Source organism: Electrona antarctica, assembly GCF_951216825.1.
Source record: "Electrona antarctica genome assembly, chromosome: 6".
NCBI classification, from domain to species: domain Eukaryota; kingdom Metazoa; phylum Chordata; class Actinopteri; order Myctophiformes; family Myctophidae; genus Electrona; species Electrona antarctica.
In genome coordinates, this window is record NC_136811.1 from 18709319 (window position 1) to 18726476 (window position 17158).

At 43.8% G+C, this 17158-nt stretch overlaps 3 protein-coding genes across 3 annotated transcripts; 2 read left to right on the forward strand and 1 right to left on the reverse strand.

The window, feature by feature from the left end:
- Positions 1–2881: 2881 nt before the first annotated feature.
- tmem196b (transmembrane protein 196b) lies at positions 2882–6764 on the forward strand (the record flags this gene model as incomplete). Its single annotated transcript, XM_079503671.1, has 3 exons — positions 2882–2947; positions 3523–3777; positions 6714–6764. Exons 1-3 carry the CDS (start codon positions 2906–2908, stop codon positions 6762–6764), a joined length of 348 nt encoding a protein of 115 aa, XP_079359797.1. The 5' UTR covers positions 2882–2905.
- Positions 6765–7587: 823 nt separating this feature from the next.
- Positions 7588–8292, reverse strand: LOC306924635 (proteasome subunit alpha type-2-like; the record flags this gene model as incomplete). Its single annotated transcript, XM_079503214.1, has 1 exon — positions 7588–8292. The coding sequence occupies one exon, from the start codon at positions 8290–8292 to the stop codon at positions 7588–7590; it is 705 nt and encodes a 234-aa protein (XP_079359340.1).
- A 1066-nt stretch (positions 8293–9358) lies between these two features.
- Positions 9359–10927, forward strand: LOC306924992 (uridine-cytidine kinase-like 1; the record flags this gene model as incomplete). The annotated part of the gene is made up of 1 exon (XM_079503672.1): positions 9359–10927. The coding sequence occupies one exon, from the start codon at positions 9359–9361 to the stop codon at positions 10925–10927; it is 1569 nt and encodes a 522-aa protein (XP_079359798.1).
- Positions 10928–17158: the final 6231 nt, after the last annotated feature.

Below are 17158 nucleotides of genomic sequence, written 5' to 3' on the forward strand. Positions count from 1 at the left end.
AAAGACATGCTGTGTTGGACAATGAGTTGAGGATGGATGAGATCCATCTCACGACAACAAGGATTCTCAGTTCATTTTATGATTTCTTACGTCACCTGTGAGATTACAGAGCCACAACGAGAGACAAATGACCGTTAAATACGGTTACACTTTAAATGTTAAAACCTCAATGTCCAAAACTGTTACTTTTCAGGATTCAAATTCAAAAACAGCTAAAGTACCATGCAGATCTACAAGCTCGAAACACATCGCTTAGTAATCCATCTAGAATAACAAAATAATCATTAGTTTCAGACCCTTGCAAGCTGCATTTATTGTCAAAATGTATTTGTTACCATATAGGATGTGTGTGAGTGCAACACACCACATAACGGAACTAGCGGTCATTACAGTGTAACTAGAGAATAAATTCTGCCCACGGCGTGTGTGTGTGTGTGTGTGTGTGTGTGTGTGTGTGTGTGTGTGTGTGTGTGTGTGTGTGTGTGTGTGTGTGTGTGTGTGTGTGTGTGTGTGTGTGTGTGTGTGTGTGTGTGTGTGTGTGTGTGTGTGTGTGTGTGTGTGTGTGTGTGTGTGGTGGGGGGGGGGGGCAGAGTGTTAATAGTTCTCTCTTCTTCTTTCAGAGGCAGTGAGGCAGCACTATTTGTGACTGATGAAATATGACCACTTTTGTTGAGAGAGCCTTTTATATCACCACAGCGGAAGAGTGGATCCACACGCTGGAGGGAGCAGAGACACTCTTTCTTATATTATATGGCCAAGCAGACCAACACTCATATTTCACTATCTTACGGTAGAATATATCACCAATGAATTTAACTCTAACTGGGAATTTACATTTGTAAAGTCTCAGAGTTACAAATGCATAGACACAACATTGTTATACTGTGTATATATTTTGTTGTTGTGTTGATTTTTGACTAATATATAAAAAAGATGAAGAAATGCAGTAGGTTATTGATATCTAAATCATAAAATACCATAGAAAGTAACTTACATTTAGCATGATTTCAGCCTAATATCTCAGTCCTACCTATATAATAATGATACAATAGTGTTGTCTTTTGTAAAGATCTTGTGACACAATGATCTTAAGCCCCTATGCCTTACAGCGTGTATGAAAATACATTTTATGTTGTATACTGCTCTCTATATACTTAACATATCCCTCTATGTGTTGACAGTAGAAGTGAAGTGACAAGAGTTTTTATTTAACTTTGAGAGTGGACAAATGGACCCACAAGTCTCAGAGTTAAATGAACACATTATTTCACAGTGGAAGTCCCACAAAGAGTTGAGTGAAAGCTAAATTTAGAGTGTTCCTTTAACTCAGTCTATAAATGGATCCTTTCAGGTCCATTTGGAGTTAAGCGATAAGCCTCTGCATTTTACAGTTGTATGGGAGGTCACACAAAGAAATGAGTGACGTTGGTTGGTGGCTTGAATCCAGTCCTCCTGGGTTGACTCCGCTGTAGCCACACTTTAACACAGCGTCCCATCTGTCCGCTTGAAGATGTAAAGGGTCTGGGGGAGACAGGTTCTTCAAACACGAGGAAGACCCCATCACCCGAGGATCACGCTGAGAGGAGCAAGGACCTGGTTACGTTCAGAGTGACCAGCTGTGTGACGTGAGACGTCTGTCCATAATAACCACCATCACGCTGCAACTGTCCCAAGCCTCCAGAGGCCAGAGGTGGGTAGAGTAGACCAGTGGATCTCAAAGTGTGGTCTGGCGGACCCTCAGGATTTCACAATCTTTTTAATCTTTTTATCCATATACGTTATTGGCTATTCAAAACAATTGCGGATCTACAAGCTCGTACATCTGCTATTTTTGAACATTTTTGAAAATTCCCTAAAATGTTTGGAAGATTTAAAATTATGTTTTTCTTAAATAAATTCTAATGTTTGATTCCAGAAAAGGTAGAGAACCACTGTCCTAGATCTCGAGGACAGTGGTTATTTAAGTACATGTAACTAAATAAAATAATTGAATTACTACCCACCACTGTCTAGGGATGACATAGTCTACAGTGATTGGACCATATCTGGAGTAATGTGCGGTGGACGGCTGACCATCTGGAGTCTGCTGATGTAATGATGCCAGGATGTGCGGTGGACGGCTGATCACGGTGATGTAATGATGCCAAGATGTGCAGTGGACGGCTGATCACGGTGATGTAATGATGCCAAGATGTGCAGTGGACGGCTGATCACGGTGATGTAATGATGCCAAGATGTGCAGTGGACGGCTGATCACGGTGATGTATTGATGCCAGGATGTGCGGTGGACGGCTGATCACGGTGATGTAATGATGCTAGGATGTGCGGTGGACGGCTGATCACGGTGATGTAATGATGCCAGGATGTGCGGTGGACGGCTGATCACGGTGATGTAATGATGCCAGGATGTGCGGTGGACGGCTGATCACGGTGATGTAATGATGCCAGGATGTGCGGTGGACAGCTGATCACGGTGATGTAATGATGCCAGGATGTGCGGTGGACAGCTGATCACGGTGATGTAATGATGCCAGGATGTGCAGTGGACGGCTGATCATGGTGATTTAATGATGCCAGGATGTGCAGTGGGCGGCAGATCATCAGGAGTCTGGTGGTGTTCTCCGTTGTGGAGGCTGTGTTCGGCGTGTCCAGTGTGCTGCTAGGTGTTTTTGGGACGGCCCGCCAACACCAGTCATCAAACAGGACAATCCTGGCCAACACAGCGCCTATATGGAGTGGAGTGTGTGTGCGTAAAACTACTTTATTCCTTTCAAATATGGCTGGGCAAGATATCAATATTATTTAATGTTTGCAATTTGCATTTTTGGGTATTTGGTCACAAATTATGCGATTAATCGCATTTAACATACATGTAATGCTTTTCTTTCAGTTTTTAGTCAGTGGAATGTGCGGTGTGCTATGTGCCAAAAAGAGATCAGGACTTATTGTAAGTATTGTTATGTTAATTTGTACAATATCGTATATGGCAGCTAAATTTGTTATTGCATCCTTCAGTTTATGATCCATATGTTATGATTATGAATACTGGTCCAGGTTAAAAACTCTAGCAGATTAGGATGCACCAATAGATTAGGACACACACACACACACACACACACACACACACACACACACACACACACACACACACACACACACACACACACACACACACACACAGTTAAGTAACAACTGCAGCAAAATAAAGTTAATGATGGATGAGAGCCTTCGGTATACCATTGTGCAAGCATAGATAGTATTGACACAGCCCTCACCCATAATTAATTTGATTAGCTGTGTTTCTTACATCACAGTGTACAATACATTCCATCCCATTAACCACTTAAACCCTACTGACTGGAGTCCCCCAGGCTCTATACTAGGCCCCTCCAATTTTAACTTTTTTTTTTGCTAATCTACAAACCTATAGATCAGCTATTTCCACTGGATATTCGCCAGACAGAATTGTAGATCTTACAGGTGTATTGCATGTATGTTTCCATCTCTGTTCCTTGTTGTCAGATGATCGTATTCTCCACTTGCTGTATCTGCGGCCTCATCAGTGGCATTCTCAACATCCAGTTTGCGCGCATGGCGTCCAGAAAGCTGGCCTCGCTGCCGGCCGTGCGGCTGGCCAGCGTGGCGCTGGCGGGCCTGGGCATTGCAGGCTGTGTTCTGCTCACCTGGCTGACCTGTCGCCTGGCCAGCAGCGAGCAGCAGAGACTGTTCCTGGAGAGAGACGTCTCACTGCACCACTCCCACCCACTGCCTGACAAGGTGAGCCAGCCACAATTATGTTAACGCATTCAAATAAGCAAACCCATGCAAAATGTGCCTCTAATATCATTGGCCTCCCCACACTCAAACTCTCTGCACTCTCAGCACACGAAATCGGGTTTATCTATACTTTGTCTGTACTTATCTGTACTTTGGAGTATTGGTTTAGTTTGGAAGCTCATGACTTTTATCCACTACATTTCAAAGACAAATTTGAACTTTTGACTCCACTACATTTCTAGGAAGGGAACCATGACCAAAAGGATAAAATACATTATGAATGAACCACTTAAGCACGAAAATAGCAGATCCACAAGCTCCCAACACGAGGCAGACACACTGTGACCTTGTACTGTCTGTATGTATTCTATTTTTGAATTATTGGGGAACATTTCTAAATTAACAAGAAAATGCACTGTTGAATACTTACTGTAAGTGTTAAGTTGTGTACAAATTTGACTGAGGAACTTTAACTTTATAGTTTAGTTAATATTTTCCAGCAGGACTGTCTATACTTTGACTCAAGTAGCCTAAATGTAGTGGGGGTTGAGTACATTGTCCATCACAGTAGTACGCCACAAGTATTTATAGCAAGTACTAATATGGAACGTTTCTGTTTTGTGTTCTTCTGTTGCACATGCAGGACCTTGCTGAAAGATCCAGTGTTCTGCAGATCCCATGCGATGAATTTCATGACTCATCACCACCACTGTCATATAGTTAGTAGTAGTTGCTGCGAGAGTGAGGTCTATCCAACACCAACTCAGGATTCCTGGATTGCTGCCCTCCACAATTTCCTATCCAACATCAGGTTCTTGACCTCTGCAGTGTTGTCAGCCAAGCTGTCGTGCCGCAGCACGTCTACATAGGTGGTAGGCTTCTTTCCCCTCCTGGCTTTGCCCTGGGTTGGCTGACTTGGCTCCCATAGGATCAATTTATTTGCCTCAAGTTCTGGGTGCCTGAGGCAGTGCCCTGCCAGCCTCATCCTTCTCTCTCTGACTTTGTCCGTGACCCGTGGTAGGTCCCCATAAAGGTCCACATTTCTGATGCGGTCCGTCCATGTGACACCTAGTGCCATTCGTAGCATTCTTGTGTAGACTCCATCCACTCTATCCACCACTGTCAGTATAAAGGAATCAAACTAAACACTTCAAGCCCAAATGGTTGACTGGAGTCCCTCAAGTCTCTATACTGGTGTCTCTTCTGTTTTCCATTCTGTTTTCATTTTTTGAGTGGTGCAAACCACTCCAACAACCAGCTTTGTCTGTATCTATGTTTGTGTACCTGTGTACGTGTCCGTGCACAGGTGAGCATGGTTACCATTACGTCAGACCACAGCTGATCAGGCTATATAAGACCTTGCACCACTCAGTTCATATGGGTGTGACTTTTATGTATGTGTGTGTATGTGTGATATTTAACCTACTTTGTACCTTAATAAAACGGTCAAACAATAACAATATGTATAATTTTGAGTAGCTCACCGGGACAATATAGTGGTTTTAGTTGTACCAAAAGTACAATTTGGAGGTACTTTTACTTCACTTGAATATTTCCATTTTACTCCACTACAACTCAGAGAAATATTGTACTTTATACTCCACTATAGTTATTTGAAAACTTTAGTTACTTAGATTTAGAAACCATGCACCTAACCACCATTTTATTATTTTCTGTTTGAAAATAGCTCACTTGTGAGCTTGCAGATCTGCTATTTCTGAAAATAATACTTCTGTAAGTACCGTAGGCCTATATTAAAACCAATACGTTTGTACTTTCACTCAAGTAAAATCTTGAACATGCCCAATTTACAAAAATGTGAGCCCTTCTTTGTTTATTGTTGTTGCTGTGTTTGTTTGTGATGAAGAGCAACTTTCCTGCATTCTATCAGCCTGTGTAAGCGACTGATAGTGTGTAGCTGCTGCCATCTAGTGGATGAAATATATATCTACACCTACAGTATGACCTACACCACAGATCCCTGTAAAAACAAAGCTACAGTTCATGCCAAGGCACACAACCAGGGGTACTCAACTGAGCGCAGTACTTGAGTCAAAGTATATATAAACTCTCCAATTTCAAGTGGAGGTTGCTATGTCAAAAAACAACTTTTGGACTAGGCTTAGTTTATTGTTTATGGTTTATTTTTATATCCCCATTAGTAACTGCCTAAGTGACTATTCTCCCATGGGGTCAAGATACAATTAAAATATTGTACAGTGCATTAAAATAAATACTTATATAGCCGATATCCGATATTCCGATATTGTCCAATTCCTAATTTCTGATACCGATATCAGCCGTTATCAACCAATACCGATATGCAGTCGTGGAAACAGTATTATATGCCTCATTTTATTGTGATGCCCCGCTGGATGCATTCATAATATCGGCCGATAATATCGGACATTCCTAGTAGGTTAGACTGGAGTAGGCTACTTGCTATTTAGAAATACTTTTAAGAAGTCAAAAGTATTTTTAATATCAAGGCATATTTAGGCTTTATAGACTAGACTGGATCAGGCTACTTGCTAGGGTTGTCCCGATCCGATCACGTGATCGGAAATCGGGGCCGATCGCGCCATTTTCAAATTGCAGTATTGATATAGCATAAGTGTTGTAAAATATCTATAAATATCGGATGCGGAAAGATCGGTATCGGCAGATACTCAAAATCAAATGATCGGAATCGGATCGGGAGCAAAATAACGTGGTCGGGACATCCCTACTATACTTGCTATTTAGAAATATTTAAGACGTCAAAAGTATTGTTAATATCAAGGCATATTTTGACATGAAACAAATAAAATGTTGGTAGATCAATCCTTCATTGTAACTGGGATGTCTGTCACATGTTCAGTGACTGTTTCTAGCTCTGCATGAAATATAAGACTCATATGAATCTACAGTGTGTTGTTGTGTTGTGGTTGTTGAAGGTAGTTGAGATGCGATCCAAAATAAAATATCCTGTAGCCCAGCAACAGTGAAGACTTAAGAGACTTTTGAAGTTTCCACTTTAGTACAGTAAAATGTTATCATATGTTTACCATTTATGCTAGAGGTGGGCCATGGAGGTATTTCCACACTCACTCCAGAGAGCCACTGTATTTCCACACTCACTAGTCCAGAGAGCCACTATATTTCCACACTCACTCCAAGAGGGCCACCCTATGTCACACAAAAGTATAGTGTTAACTATAGGCCTACTTGTTACAGTGTTAACAAATAAAAAGTCTAGGCTTAGGAAATTACCTGGACTAGGCGCTTGACAGTGTGCCTGTAAAAAAAGTGAGGACAGAAAAGTGAGGACGCCAATTGTGATTGGCCGGAACGTGAGCACCCCTCACTTCACACAAGTGTGATTTTCTATTTTGTACATCACAGGTCAATAGACTTCTTTCTTATTAAGTAAGGAGTTGTCACCAGCTCAGCCAGGTGATTTTTTTAGGCTAAATTAACCACTTAAACCCCAGTATCTGTATTCTGGGGAAAACTTTGGGAGACAATAGAAGATCTACAAGCTTGTCATCTATTATGCTGATCCTTTTTTATTTTAATTATTTTTAGCTCCAACGTGTGGCTTTTTTTCTGATCTATTTTCAGTCTTTCTAGATACGGCATGCCATAGCCAGATAGGTCTGTACAATTGCAACCATATGGACCCATACGTTAGGTTAGATATAGGATTGTAGATTATGGTGCCGGAGAGAAAGATAAAACAATAAATCCTAACAAATGGGCGTCCATGGTCTATTCTATTGTATATCAGAGTGCTTGAAATGAAAATACAAAATGTTGAGAATCACTGTCTTAGGCAATGGCAGCCAGGTAGTCTTTGACCTCAGCTGGGCTCAATCGTCTGAATCCGTCCTCGTTACAGATGCCCACCTCGATGTTCTCCTCCGTCATCTTCCCTTCGAAACTCTCCTTCAACGTCAGGATGGCCATGTGGATGGCATCCTCCAGTTCCAGATCGTCGTTGTACCTTTTCTCGAGGAAGGTCTTCCCGTTGACGTAGTTCTTCCCCATGGCCGTGGCTTTCCACGCAAAGTAAGCACCGGAGGGGTCAGACTGGAACAAGTACGATTGGCCTTCATCCCACCCGGCTATGAGCAGTGACACGCCGAATGGACGCACTCCGCCGGATTGCGTGTACTCCTGCATCACGGAGGCCACTTTCTGGACCAGCTGGCCTGTAGGGATGGGCTCCCGGTAAACCAGATAGTACTGTTGGGCTAACTTCCTGGCTCGACGTACCAACACCCTGTAGTCCGGCCCCATGCCACTGTAGACCATCCCTATATGCTTGGTGATGGGTTCCACCTTGTGGACACTTTGCTCGTCGTTCAGGATGGACTTCTGTTTCTTCTCTGTTGCGAGGACCACCCCGTTTGTGGCTTTGATCCCCACCGACGGAGCCCCGGTCGCTACAGCTGCCAGGGCATACTCGATCTGGACCAGTTTACCAGAAGGACTGAATGTGGTCAGTGAAAACCCATAACCCTGCTCTCCCATCTTGGTTATGCTATGAGAGATGTAGTGAGTAGAAGTATATAAACTAATAGGAATAGTCAAATTAAAGGTACCCTGAAAATATATTGTACTGAAACACACAGAGTATACGCTGTGCTCTGGAAGTATCAGTTTAAATAGCCAGTCTGTCCAGAGACGTGATGTAGTTTAAGCCTCTGAATACGATAACCGTATATGGCTTCGCTCTTGCCCAAATAAGGTGTTTCACAGTGATGTCTTCAAAATGACATCAGTTTTACATGTCGAGATATGGAATGCCAAATGGCTCCGGACTGGCCCCAAGTACTCAGCTATACTTCACTTGTCGGCTACACTACTACGGCTTGTATTATTGAGGGGCACTTTCCCCTCTAATGGCTTTTGAAAATTATGACCTGCATGGAGCCTTGCAGGTGTTTAGTAGTATTTTTAAGTGGATTCTTTGTTTGACCGGGAGCCAGTGAAGGTCACTGAGGACTGGTGTAATGATGGTCTCTGGAACGGTAATGTTGAGCATGCGGGCAGCTGAGTTCTGGATTTTGTATGGATATCCTGGCCCATTTTTGGGGATGGCTTTCCGAAATTACATCATAGGCCAGCCAAGTCTATGGACTTTTAATGTTTGTTTAGAGCCTAATTATACATTTCCAAACCCCCGCCAAGTCTATGGATTTTAATGTTTGTTTAGGGCAGGTATTATGTAATTCTTTGCCTGCCAAGTATATGGACTTTTAATGTTTGTTTAGAGCCTAATTATAAATTCCCAAACTCCAGCCAAGTCTATGGACTTTAATGTTTGTTTAGGGCAGTAATGATGATGTAATGTTTTGCCAGCTAAGTCTATGGACTTTAATGTTTGTTTAGGGCAGTTATGATGTACTTTTGTAATATGCACTGTTCCCAGTAAATATATTTTGTCACAAATGTCTGGCAAAGCCATGTTCCGATCTCACATGTGATTGGCTGATTGGCCAATGATGTCACAGCTCGATTGACAGACTAGATATTTCATCGTTTATGTATAATAATAATGTATGCAGAATGCAGTAGAGGAAGAATGTTATCAAATATGAAAGGTGATGACGAGAGGTCCTCGATGGTATCCAACAGCGGAGATGTAGAGGGATCCAAGGACAAGCTCTCTGTAAACAAAGTTCTGTCGCCAAGGACACGGACCACCAGCCAGTCAGAGCCCCCTCTGCTGCGCACGTCCAAGCGAACCATCTACACCGCCGGACGCCCCCCGTGGTACAACGTACACGGAACCCAGTCCAAAGAGGCCTTCGTCATCGGTCTGTGTGGCGGGAGCGCTTCGGGAAAGACCACCGTAGCCAGGAACATCATCGAGGCTCTGGACGTGCCGTGGGTGGTCCTGCTCTCAATGGACTCCTTCTACAAGGTGCTGACCCCAGAACAGCACGATCTGGCCGCAAGTAACAACTACAACTTTGACCACCCTGAAGCGTTTGACTTTGACCTTCTGACCGACACGCTGCGCAAACTCAAACTGGGAAAGAGTGTGACGATCCCTGTGTACGACTTCACCACGCACGGCCGACAGAAGGAGTGGAAGACGGTATATGGAGCCAGTGTGATCATCTTCGAGGGCATCATGGCCTTCGCATACAAAGAACTTTTGCAGTTGTTGGACATGAAGATCTTCGTGGAAGTGGACTCTGATATCCGCTTGGTGCGTCGGCTGAAGAGGGATATCTCGGAGAGGGGAAGGGACATTGAGTCGGTCATCAAGCAGTACAACAAGTACGTCAAGCCGGCCTTCGAGCAGCACATCGAGCCCACCATGCGCCTGGCTGATATCGTGGTACCGCGGGGCGGTAACAACATGGTGGCCGTCGATCTGATCGTGCAGCATGTCCACAGCCAGCTGGAAGAGAGGAAACTGCGCTGGGATATAGCAGCCCTGGCCTCGGCACACCAGGCCCAGCCCCTCCCCCAGACGCTCAGCGTTCTGGAGAGCACGCCGCAGGTGCGCATCATGCACACCATCATCAGGAACAAGGAGACCAGTCGCGACGAGTTCATCTTCTACTCCAAGAGGCTGATGCGCCTGCTGATCGAGCGGGCGCTTTCCTTCCTGCCCTCGCAGGTCCGCGTGGTCCAGACGCCCCAGGGGGAGGACTACGAGGGCAGGACCTTCCACGGGAAGAGGATCACGGGCGTGTCCATCCTGCGTGCTGGCGAGACCATGGAGCCCGCGCTGAGGGCCGTCTGCAAAGACGTCTGCATCGGCAAGATCCTCATCCAGACCAACCACACGGGAGAGCCGGAGCTCCACTACCTGCGTCTGCCGAAGGACATGAGCGAGGACCACGTCATCCTGATGGACTGCACCGTGTCCACCGGGGCTGCGGCCATGATGGCCATACGGGTCCTGCTGGACCATGACGTGCAGGAGGCTCAGATCCTGCTGGTGTCTCTGCTGATGGCCGAGATGGGGGTCCACTCTGTGGCCTACGCCTTCCCCCAGGTCCGCATCATCACCACCGCTGTGGACAAGAAGGTGGACAGCCTCTTCCACATCATTCCCGGAATAGGGAATTTTGGGGATCGCTACTTCGGAACGGATGCGCCTCCGGACTGCGGCGTTGACGAGATCTATGCGTCCAGTTACTTGTAGCGTTTCTGGATTTTCACGATTTTTCTATTTCTGTTCTAAACTACTGTTCTAAATCCTAAGTGTTTTCTGGAAAAAATAAATAAATAAAAATACATGTTTTATAATACATAGCTAAAATCTAAAATGTCACAGATGCTTTCCTGGTTTTATTAACTTTAATTTGAAGGATTCAGTGAGTAATACAATAATATTACGTTTACATTGCCTCTGGCCTACCGAACGTCCCCTTCTGTGACGCACACCGAAGATTCGCAAGCTTCCCTTCCCTCGAAATACAGACGCAGATCTGTCTATGATCTGGCCACCCCAAAATCATGTGGTGACCCCCCCGGGGGGTCCCGACCCACAGGTTGAGAACCACTGTTCTAACAGACCAAAACATTGTTATTCCCATTCAAACGTTTTAATTGCATGTGAAGACGGTGTGCAGAAGTATTTTTCATTCAGCACCTCAGGACCCTCGTTTGGTCTTCTGTGCATGTATACCTTTGTAGGTGTGCAAATTACTTGTTTTTGTTTTATTACATGTGTACATTTTGCATTAGGACGAGGATTTAGGGAACGGCCTACTTGGCAACGATAAGAACTTTAACTGAAACCAGGCTATACCTTCCCTGAAGGCCATCTTGGTGTTGTGGTGTCTATACTCTCAAGCAAACAGCATTTTCCTCTCAACATTTCTAGCTCATTTATATACACAATATTGTGTTTACACACAAACCCTCAAAGCTGCCAAGAGTGTCTGGAAGCAGCGATAAGACAAGCTATAAAAGTAACAGCAATAAAGAAAAAATCACACCCGTGTGAACTGAGTGGTGTAAGGTCTTATATAGCCTGTCTGACGTAATGAAATCATGTCTGACGTAATGAAATCACACCCGGGTGAACAGGGTGAACATAGCAACCATGCTCATTTTTTCTGCACAAACAAAGCCAGTTGTAGGAAATCACACCCGGGTGAACAGGGTGAACATAGCAACCATGCTCATTTTTTCTGCACAACAAAGCCAGTTGTAGGAGTGGTTTACACCACTCAAAAAGCTATAGCAAAATAGCAAATTAGGTTGGAGACTGGAGAGCACTTTTTTTGTTACCCCCACGAATCAACCATGCATTAGCAGGGTCCATATTTTGGACCCAATCAGGTCCCATGTTCCGGGCTAGTGTCCTTCACTGATTGGAGACTGGAGATGATGTATGTTTTTTTGTTACGCTGATTGGCTGAAGGGGTTGTCTGTCAAAGCTGTACTCCCGCAACCAGACTCCACACAAATTAATGGAAATGCGCGAGGAGTGGTTAACCAGGCTACGAAAATCGAGTGGATAGAGCAGATTAGATAATTAATTCATTGGGAGATCTAAAGGTCAGAGATCCTTTGATGAATAACTGTGAGCTTCACTCACGACCCTCTACCATATTGCCAAATTTCGTGGAAAATGACAGCTAGCACACAACTCCCAAAACTGCGAAAAATGGCGGAAGAAGAAAAGACGGTACAAAAACAATAGGGGTCTTTTTCCCTTCGGGCTTGACCCCTAATCAAATGACAAAATTAGGCTATACAGATAAGAATATAAGGTAACAACACTGGCTGATACAGACACACTTCTAAGCCAGCTTGATTTGAGTCAATTAATGGAAGCAGCTGTGCAGTGTGTGTTTTGTATTGCAGGCGCCAGTACTGCTCCCAATTCGGCAACTTTCCGGAAATAAATCTGTAGTTCTCTGGGAATACCTTTACTTTTTGGAGACGATATTGCGAAAAGGGTGATCTTCACTGCACCTGGACAGGCTCTACCTCTGCCGGGATAGCTCCAGACGGAATCTCTTCTCAGAGCTAATAGGGTGAGCTAGCTAGGGTGAGGTTCCAAACAGGGCTAAATGCCACGTCATGTGCCATGTCATGAATCAGGACCAGTGAGAATGGGGTTTAATCTAATTAAAAACAATGATTAGTCATGCATAACAAATAGTTGTTTAATTGATGATTGTCTCTTCCTTGCTTAGTTTAAAACCTATGAGTATACAAATAAGAAACAAACTAAACTAAGCTAAAAACTAAATGTGAATAAAATATAGAGTCATGGAAAACATTAGCTGAAGGACGCCACCACATCTGGCCCCACAGCACTTCAAACTGAGACCAACACTAAACTGCAATATTCAAATGGAACTGCCGAGAGGCAGAGCAGATTCTATTGCACTTTCACTCTTTCAGTGACAGAAACATTAATTACAAAACAACACTATCTCCACACCATTGAACAGCTAGTGACCTGAAAGAGGGAGAGAAATAAATGAGTTAGCAGGGTAGACATGAATGTAGGCGGAGGCAGAGGAACAGAGAGATGTATATGTTTTTTTCCTCCGGCGGCAGTGAGAAAATGATGACTTTATCAGGAGGGCTGTGTTGTCTGAGTCATGGACCCTCATTCAGAATTCTGGACGCAGGCTGCTGTGGAGCCATAACAGAGGATACTACAGCTGGCACAGAGGTCATGGGACTCAGCGGAGGTCAACACTCCATTGTGCTGTTGTGGAACAATAAGGTGGAGAACCCATGGCCTGCCGCCAAACCTAATCAATATCAAATCACTGGCCGCAGCGGTTATGAGACACTGGGGTGATGTTTGTTTTTCCAGCACCGAGGACGGCCTTCCGTCCACACATTTGATGGAAGGGAAGCTTTGAATTATTGTTTCTCATATTCTTCTGAGCTAAAGGTGGATAACAGCTATTAGTCAGGGGATATTAATACAATCTGGGAATACATTTCTTACCAAGAATTTTCTTCACCTGTTTGTAAAGGTGTCAACATATCCCAAACACCCTATGGGAATTTTTGACAGCTGCTGAAAGTTGGGGTACCATACAACCATTATAAGGCAACATTTTCTAAATTTCATTATGCTTTAAGTAGCATGTGACGTGTCAAACTAGGGGGTTTTCATCATGAATCCATTCCAAACATTAGTTTTGCACTCATTACATTTGGCCATATACACTTGCCCAAATGTGTGTCTATGGCCAAACTATGGGTCAAACTAGGGGGTTTTCATGATTCTGAATCCATTCCAGGCATTAGTTTTGCACGAAAAACACTCCTTGGGCTTAAAAGGGCCATAGCCGTCATCACAAATGTGATGAGGTCAGCACATTTGGGCACATTAGGGCACATTTGTGTATATGGCCGAATTTAGCCCAACAAGTGTTTTTCGTGCAAAACAAATGCTTGGAATGGGTTCAGAATGATGAAAACCCCCTAGTTTGACACATCACATGCTATTTAAAGCATAATGAAATTTAGAACATTTTGCCATATATTGGTTGTTGATGGTACCCCAACTTTCAGCAGCTGTCAAAAATTCCCCTGGGGTGGTTGAATATAAACCAATGTGGGATATGTTAGTAGACACCTTTACAAACACATTGGTGAAGAAAATTCTTGGTAAGAAATGTATTCCCAGATTTAACATTATACTGATCATATTCCCTGACTATATAGTCTATCATGGAGCTTTAGTTGTTTTCTATGATGTAACTAAACTTAAATCCATGTCTGACATTCTAAACACGTGCAAACACGGTCATAAGTGTGCCTTACCTCAAGGGCATTGAGTTCATACAGATTGGGGGCTTATCATCTTTAATACCTTGTGGCCAATTTGTGTTTCTGCATGCTCCGTGCGGTGATGATACACATATTACTCCCCCAGACCAAAATGTGGCACAATTTACACAATAAATCACACAAGCCATAGGTGACCTTAGGGCATATATGCCCTGGGCATATGCACACACGCACGCACGCACACACGCACACACACACAGAGCTAGAATGGAGGTGAACTGGGTGACCAGGCTCTTGTCTAATGCTCTTCGCACCAGATAATCTGCTGTTTCTTGTCCTGGACGACGCTGGAACCTGAGCCTAAAGAAGCAGCGTTTCAGGAGGATTACATTATCATTTGCTGTTTTCATCTTTATGTAATTTTCGTAGCCTCCTTTATTTTCCACATGGTTGACTTTTCTAAACCATGTGCAGAATTCTTTCATTTCTCTCTTTCTTTCTCTCTTACTCTTTCACACTCTGATTCTTTCTCTTTTTTGTGTCTCTACCTTCCCTCCCTCTGTGTGTAATTTCAAAAGTGTCACCCTGATTAAACACCAGTCATAATGTTAGCACAGTGGTCACTGCCACGTCATTAGCACCATGTTTAATTCAAAGCTCAGGCTTTGAGCTGGACTTAATGGAAGACAGAAAGACAGAGAGACAATAACAAAAAATACCTTGGAAGTCTAATTGAAGGGGCAATTATTCTCTGCCAAGCTAAAACACTCAATGAGGGATTGATTGCAGACTAATCTTTGATTGTTTGAGCCATTAGGACATCGGGTTATTAAGAAGGAGACTTTTGGATCATTTGTTTTAATAAACAACCTTCCTCCTCAGACTTTTATTGAAAGCCACTTTCCCAGCGGAACATTCCATATGCCAATAGTTTATTCTAATGACTGGTTCACTTTCAGAAGAAAACACGAGAAGAAAAAATAAAATCTGGCAGCCAGTGATTTACAGCACAAATGAAACGGCCATTACGAGAGCAGATTCAATTACTGGATAATGTTAAGACTATTAGAATTGCTTGTTTTGCATACAAATCCCGAGACAATTTATTTGTCGCTGTGAACCATGAGTCTCCATTTCCCTACCGCCCGTGAATTCTGATCAAGGGAATATTATTGACCACTTAGGGCTCCAATTTCGTCGCCGACGTATAGGAGTTTGCTCTGTCCCTTAATGGTATTTTGGTACAGCATCACCCGCTATCTATTTAGCCGACAGCTGTATTTGCGCCTAGAGGTGTGGTCATGGGCGTGCTGGCACCAAGGTGCCTGCAGTGAGGCGCTCCAACGTTAGAGCACTGGGCCCTAGTGGTAAGAGGAAGGACTGCAGGCGGACCCGTGCTTTAACACGTAGGACCATCACTCCCTACGTCACCCATACGTCACCCCGGACCTCAAATTTGAGGTCCGGAGGAGGTACTTCCGGCAGTCTTCCGGGTGCTTCAAAACGCCACTGAGCAACTTCATCGAAATGAATAGCTTGGGGGCGGGGCTAGTGCTCCAGTTCGGTCTCTATCCTTTATATACTCTGGCAAAAATTGCAATTTCCCCTAAATTGCTATTTTGGTCAGTCAGGCGGCCTCATCTCTCCTTATTCTCCTATTGCATCTCTTTGTAATTTTCCTATAATCAGCAGAAGTGAGTGCCTGCCACTTCGTTGTGTCCATTGTGTTTATATAATTGTATAGTCAAAGAAGTTATTTGTGCCAGGCATTGTGCGGCGTGATCGATTCCATTTGCTCATTTAGTTCATCACTCCATAGCGCAGCAAATGGGGTTTAAACCGATTTACCGAACTTTCCTTTTCGCTTCATACCGTTCTGTAGAGACGATCTATATATATATATATATATATATATATATATATATGTATACCAAATGAAAGCCCTAATTTCGTTTTAGTTAGTTTACATAGAACTTTGAATTTTTTAAAATTGGGCGAGATTTGAGCGAGTTGTGACTCAATGAAAAGACGAGTGTTCTTGGCTCTGTGCGGGGTGGAGAAAAAAAGAAAAAGGGTACGGGAGGGGGGGGGGGGGTGGGGGGGGGGGAGCAGGGCGCATCACAAGTGAGACTTCAAGGCAACAGCACATCACTCTTCCATGGGCTATAGACCGTAAGGCTATGAAGCAATATATAACTGGGCATAACGGGCAACGGATATGGGATCTCTTAAAGGCAATGGCACGTGGACTGGTGATTGGTGTAATTATTGTAACGCCCAAACCACACCTATGCATAATATAACGGGTAACGGAGGTGTTTTAGGGATTTAGACAGGTAACCAAAATATCAACTTTAGTGGGGGAACACCCCTTCCCCACTGCTAAATCTCAAAACAGTGTATTTAGAAAGATCGAACAAAAATGGAGCCCGTCTTAAACCCTACTCTTAGAGAACCAGACTTTCATCTCTGGGGAATGTTCGCCACAGTTGGGGGGCTGCGTGTGTGTGTGTGTGTGTGTGTGTGTGTGTGTGTGTGTGTGTGTGTGTGTGTGTGTGTGTGTGTGTGTGTGTGTGTGTGTGTGTGTGTGTGTTTGTGCCCATGCCACGTTTGTTCCTGTCAACTTTAAATATTGTCAGATTGCACTCTGTTGGTTGAA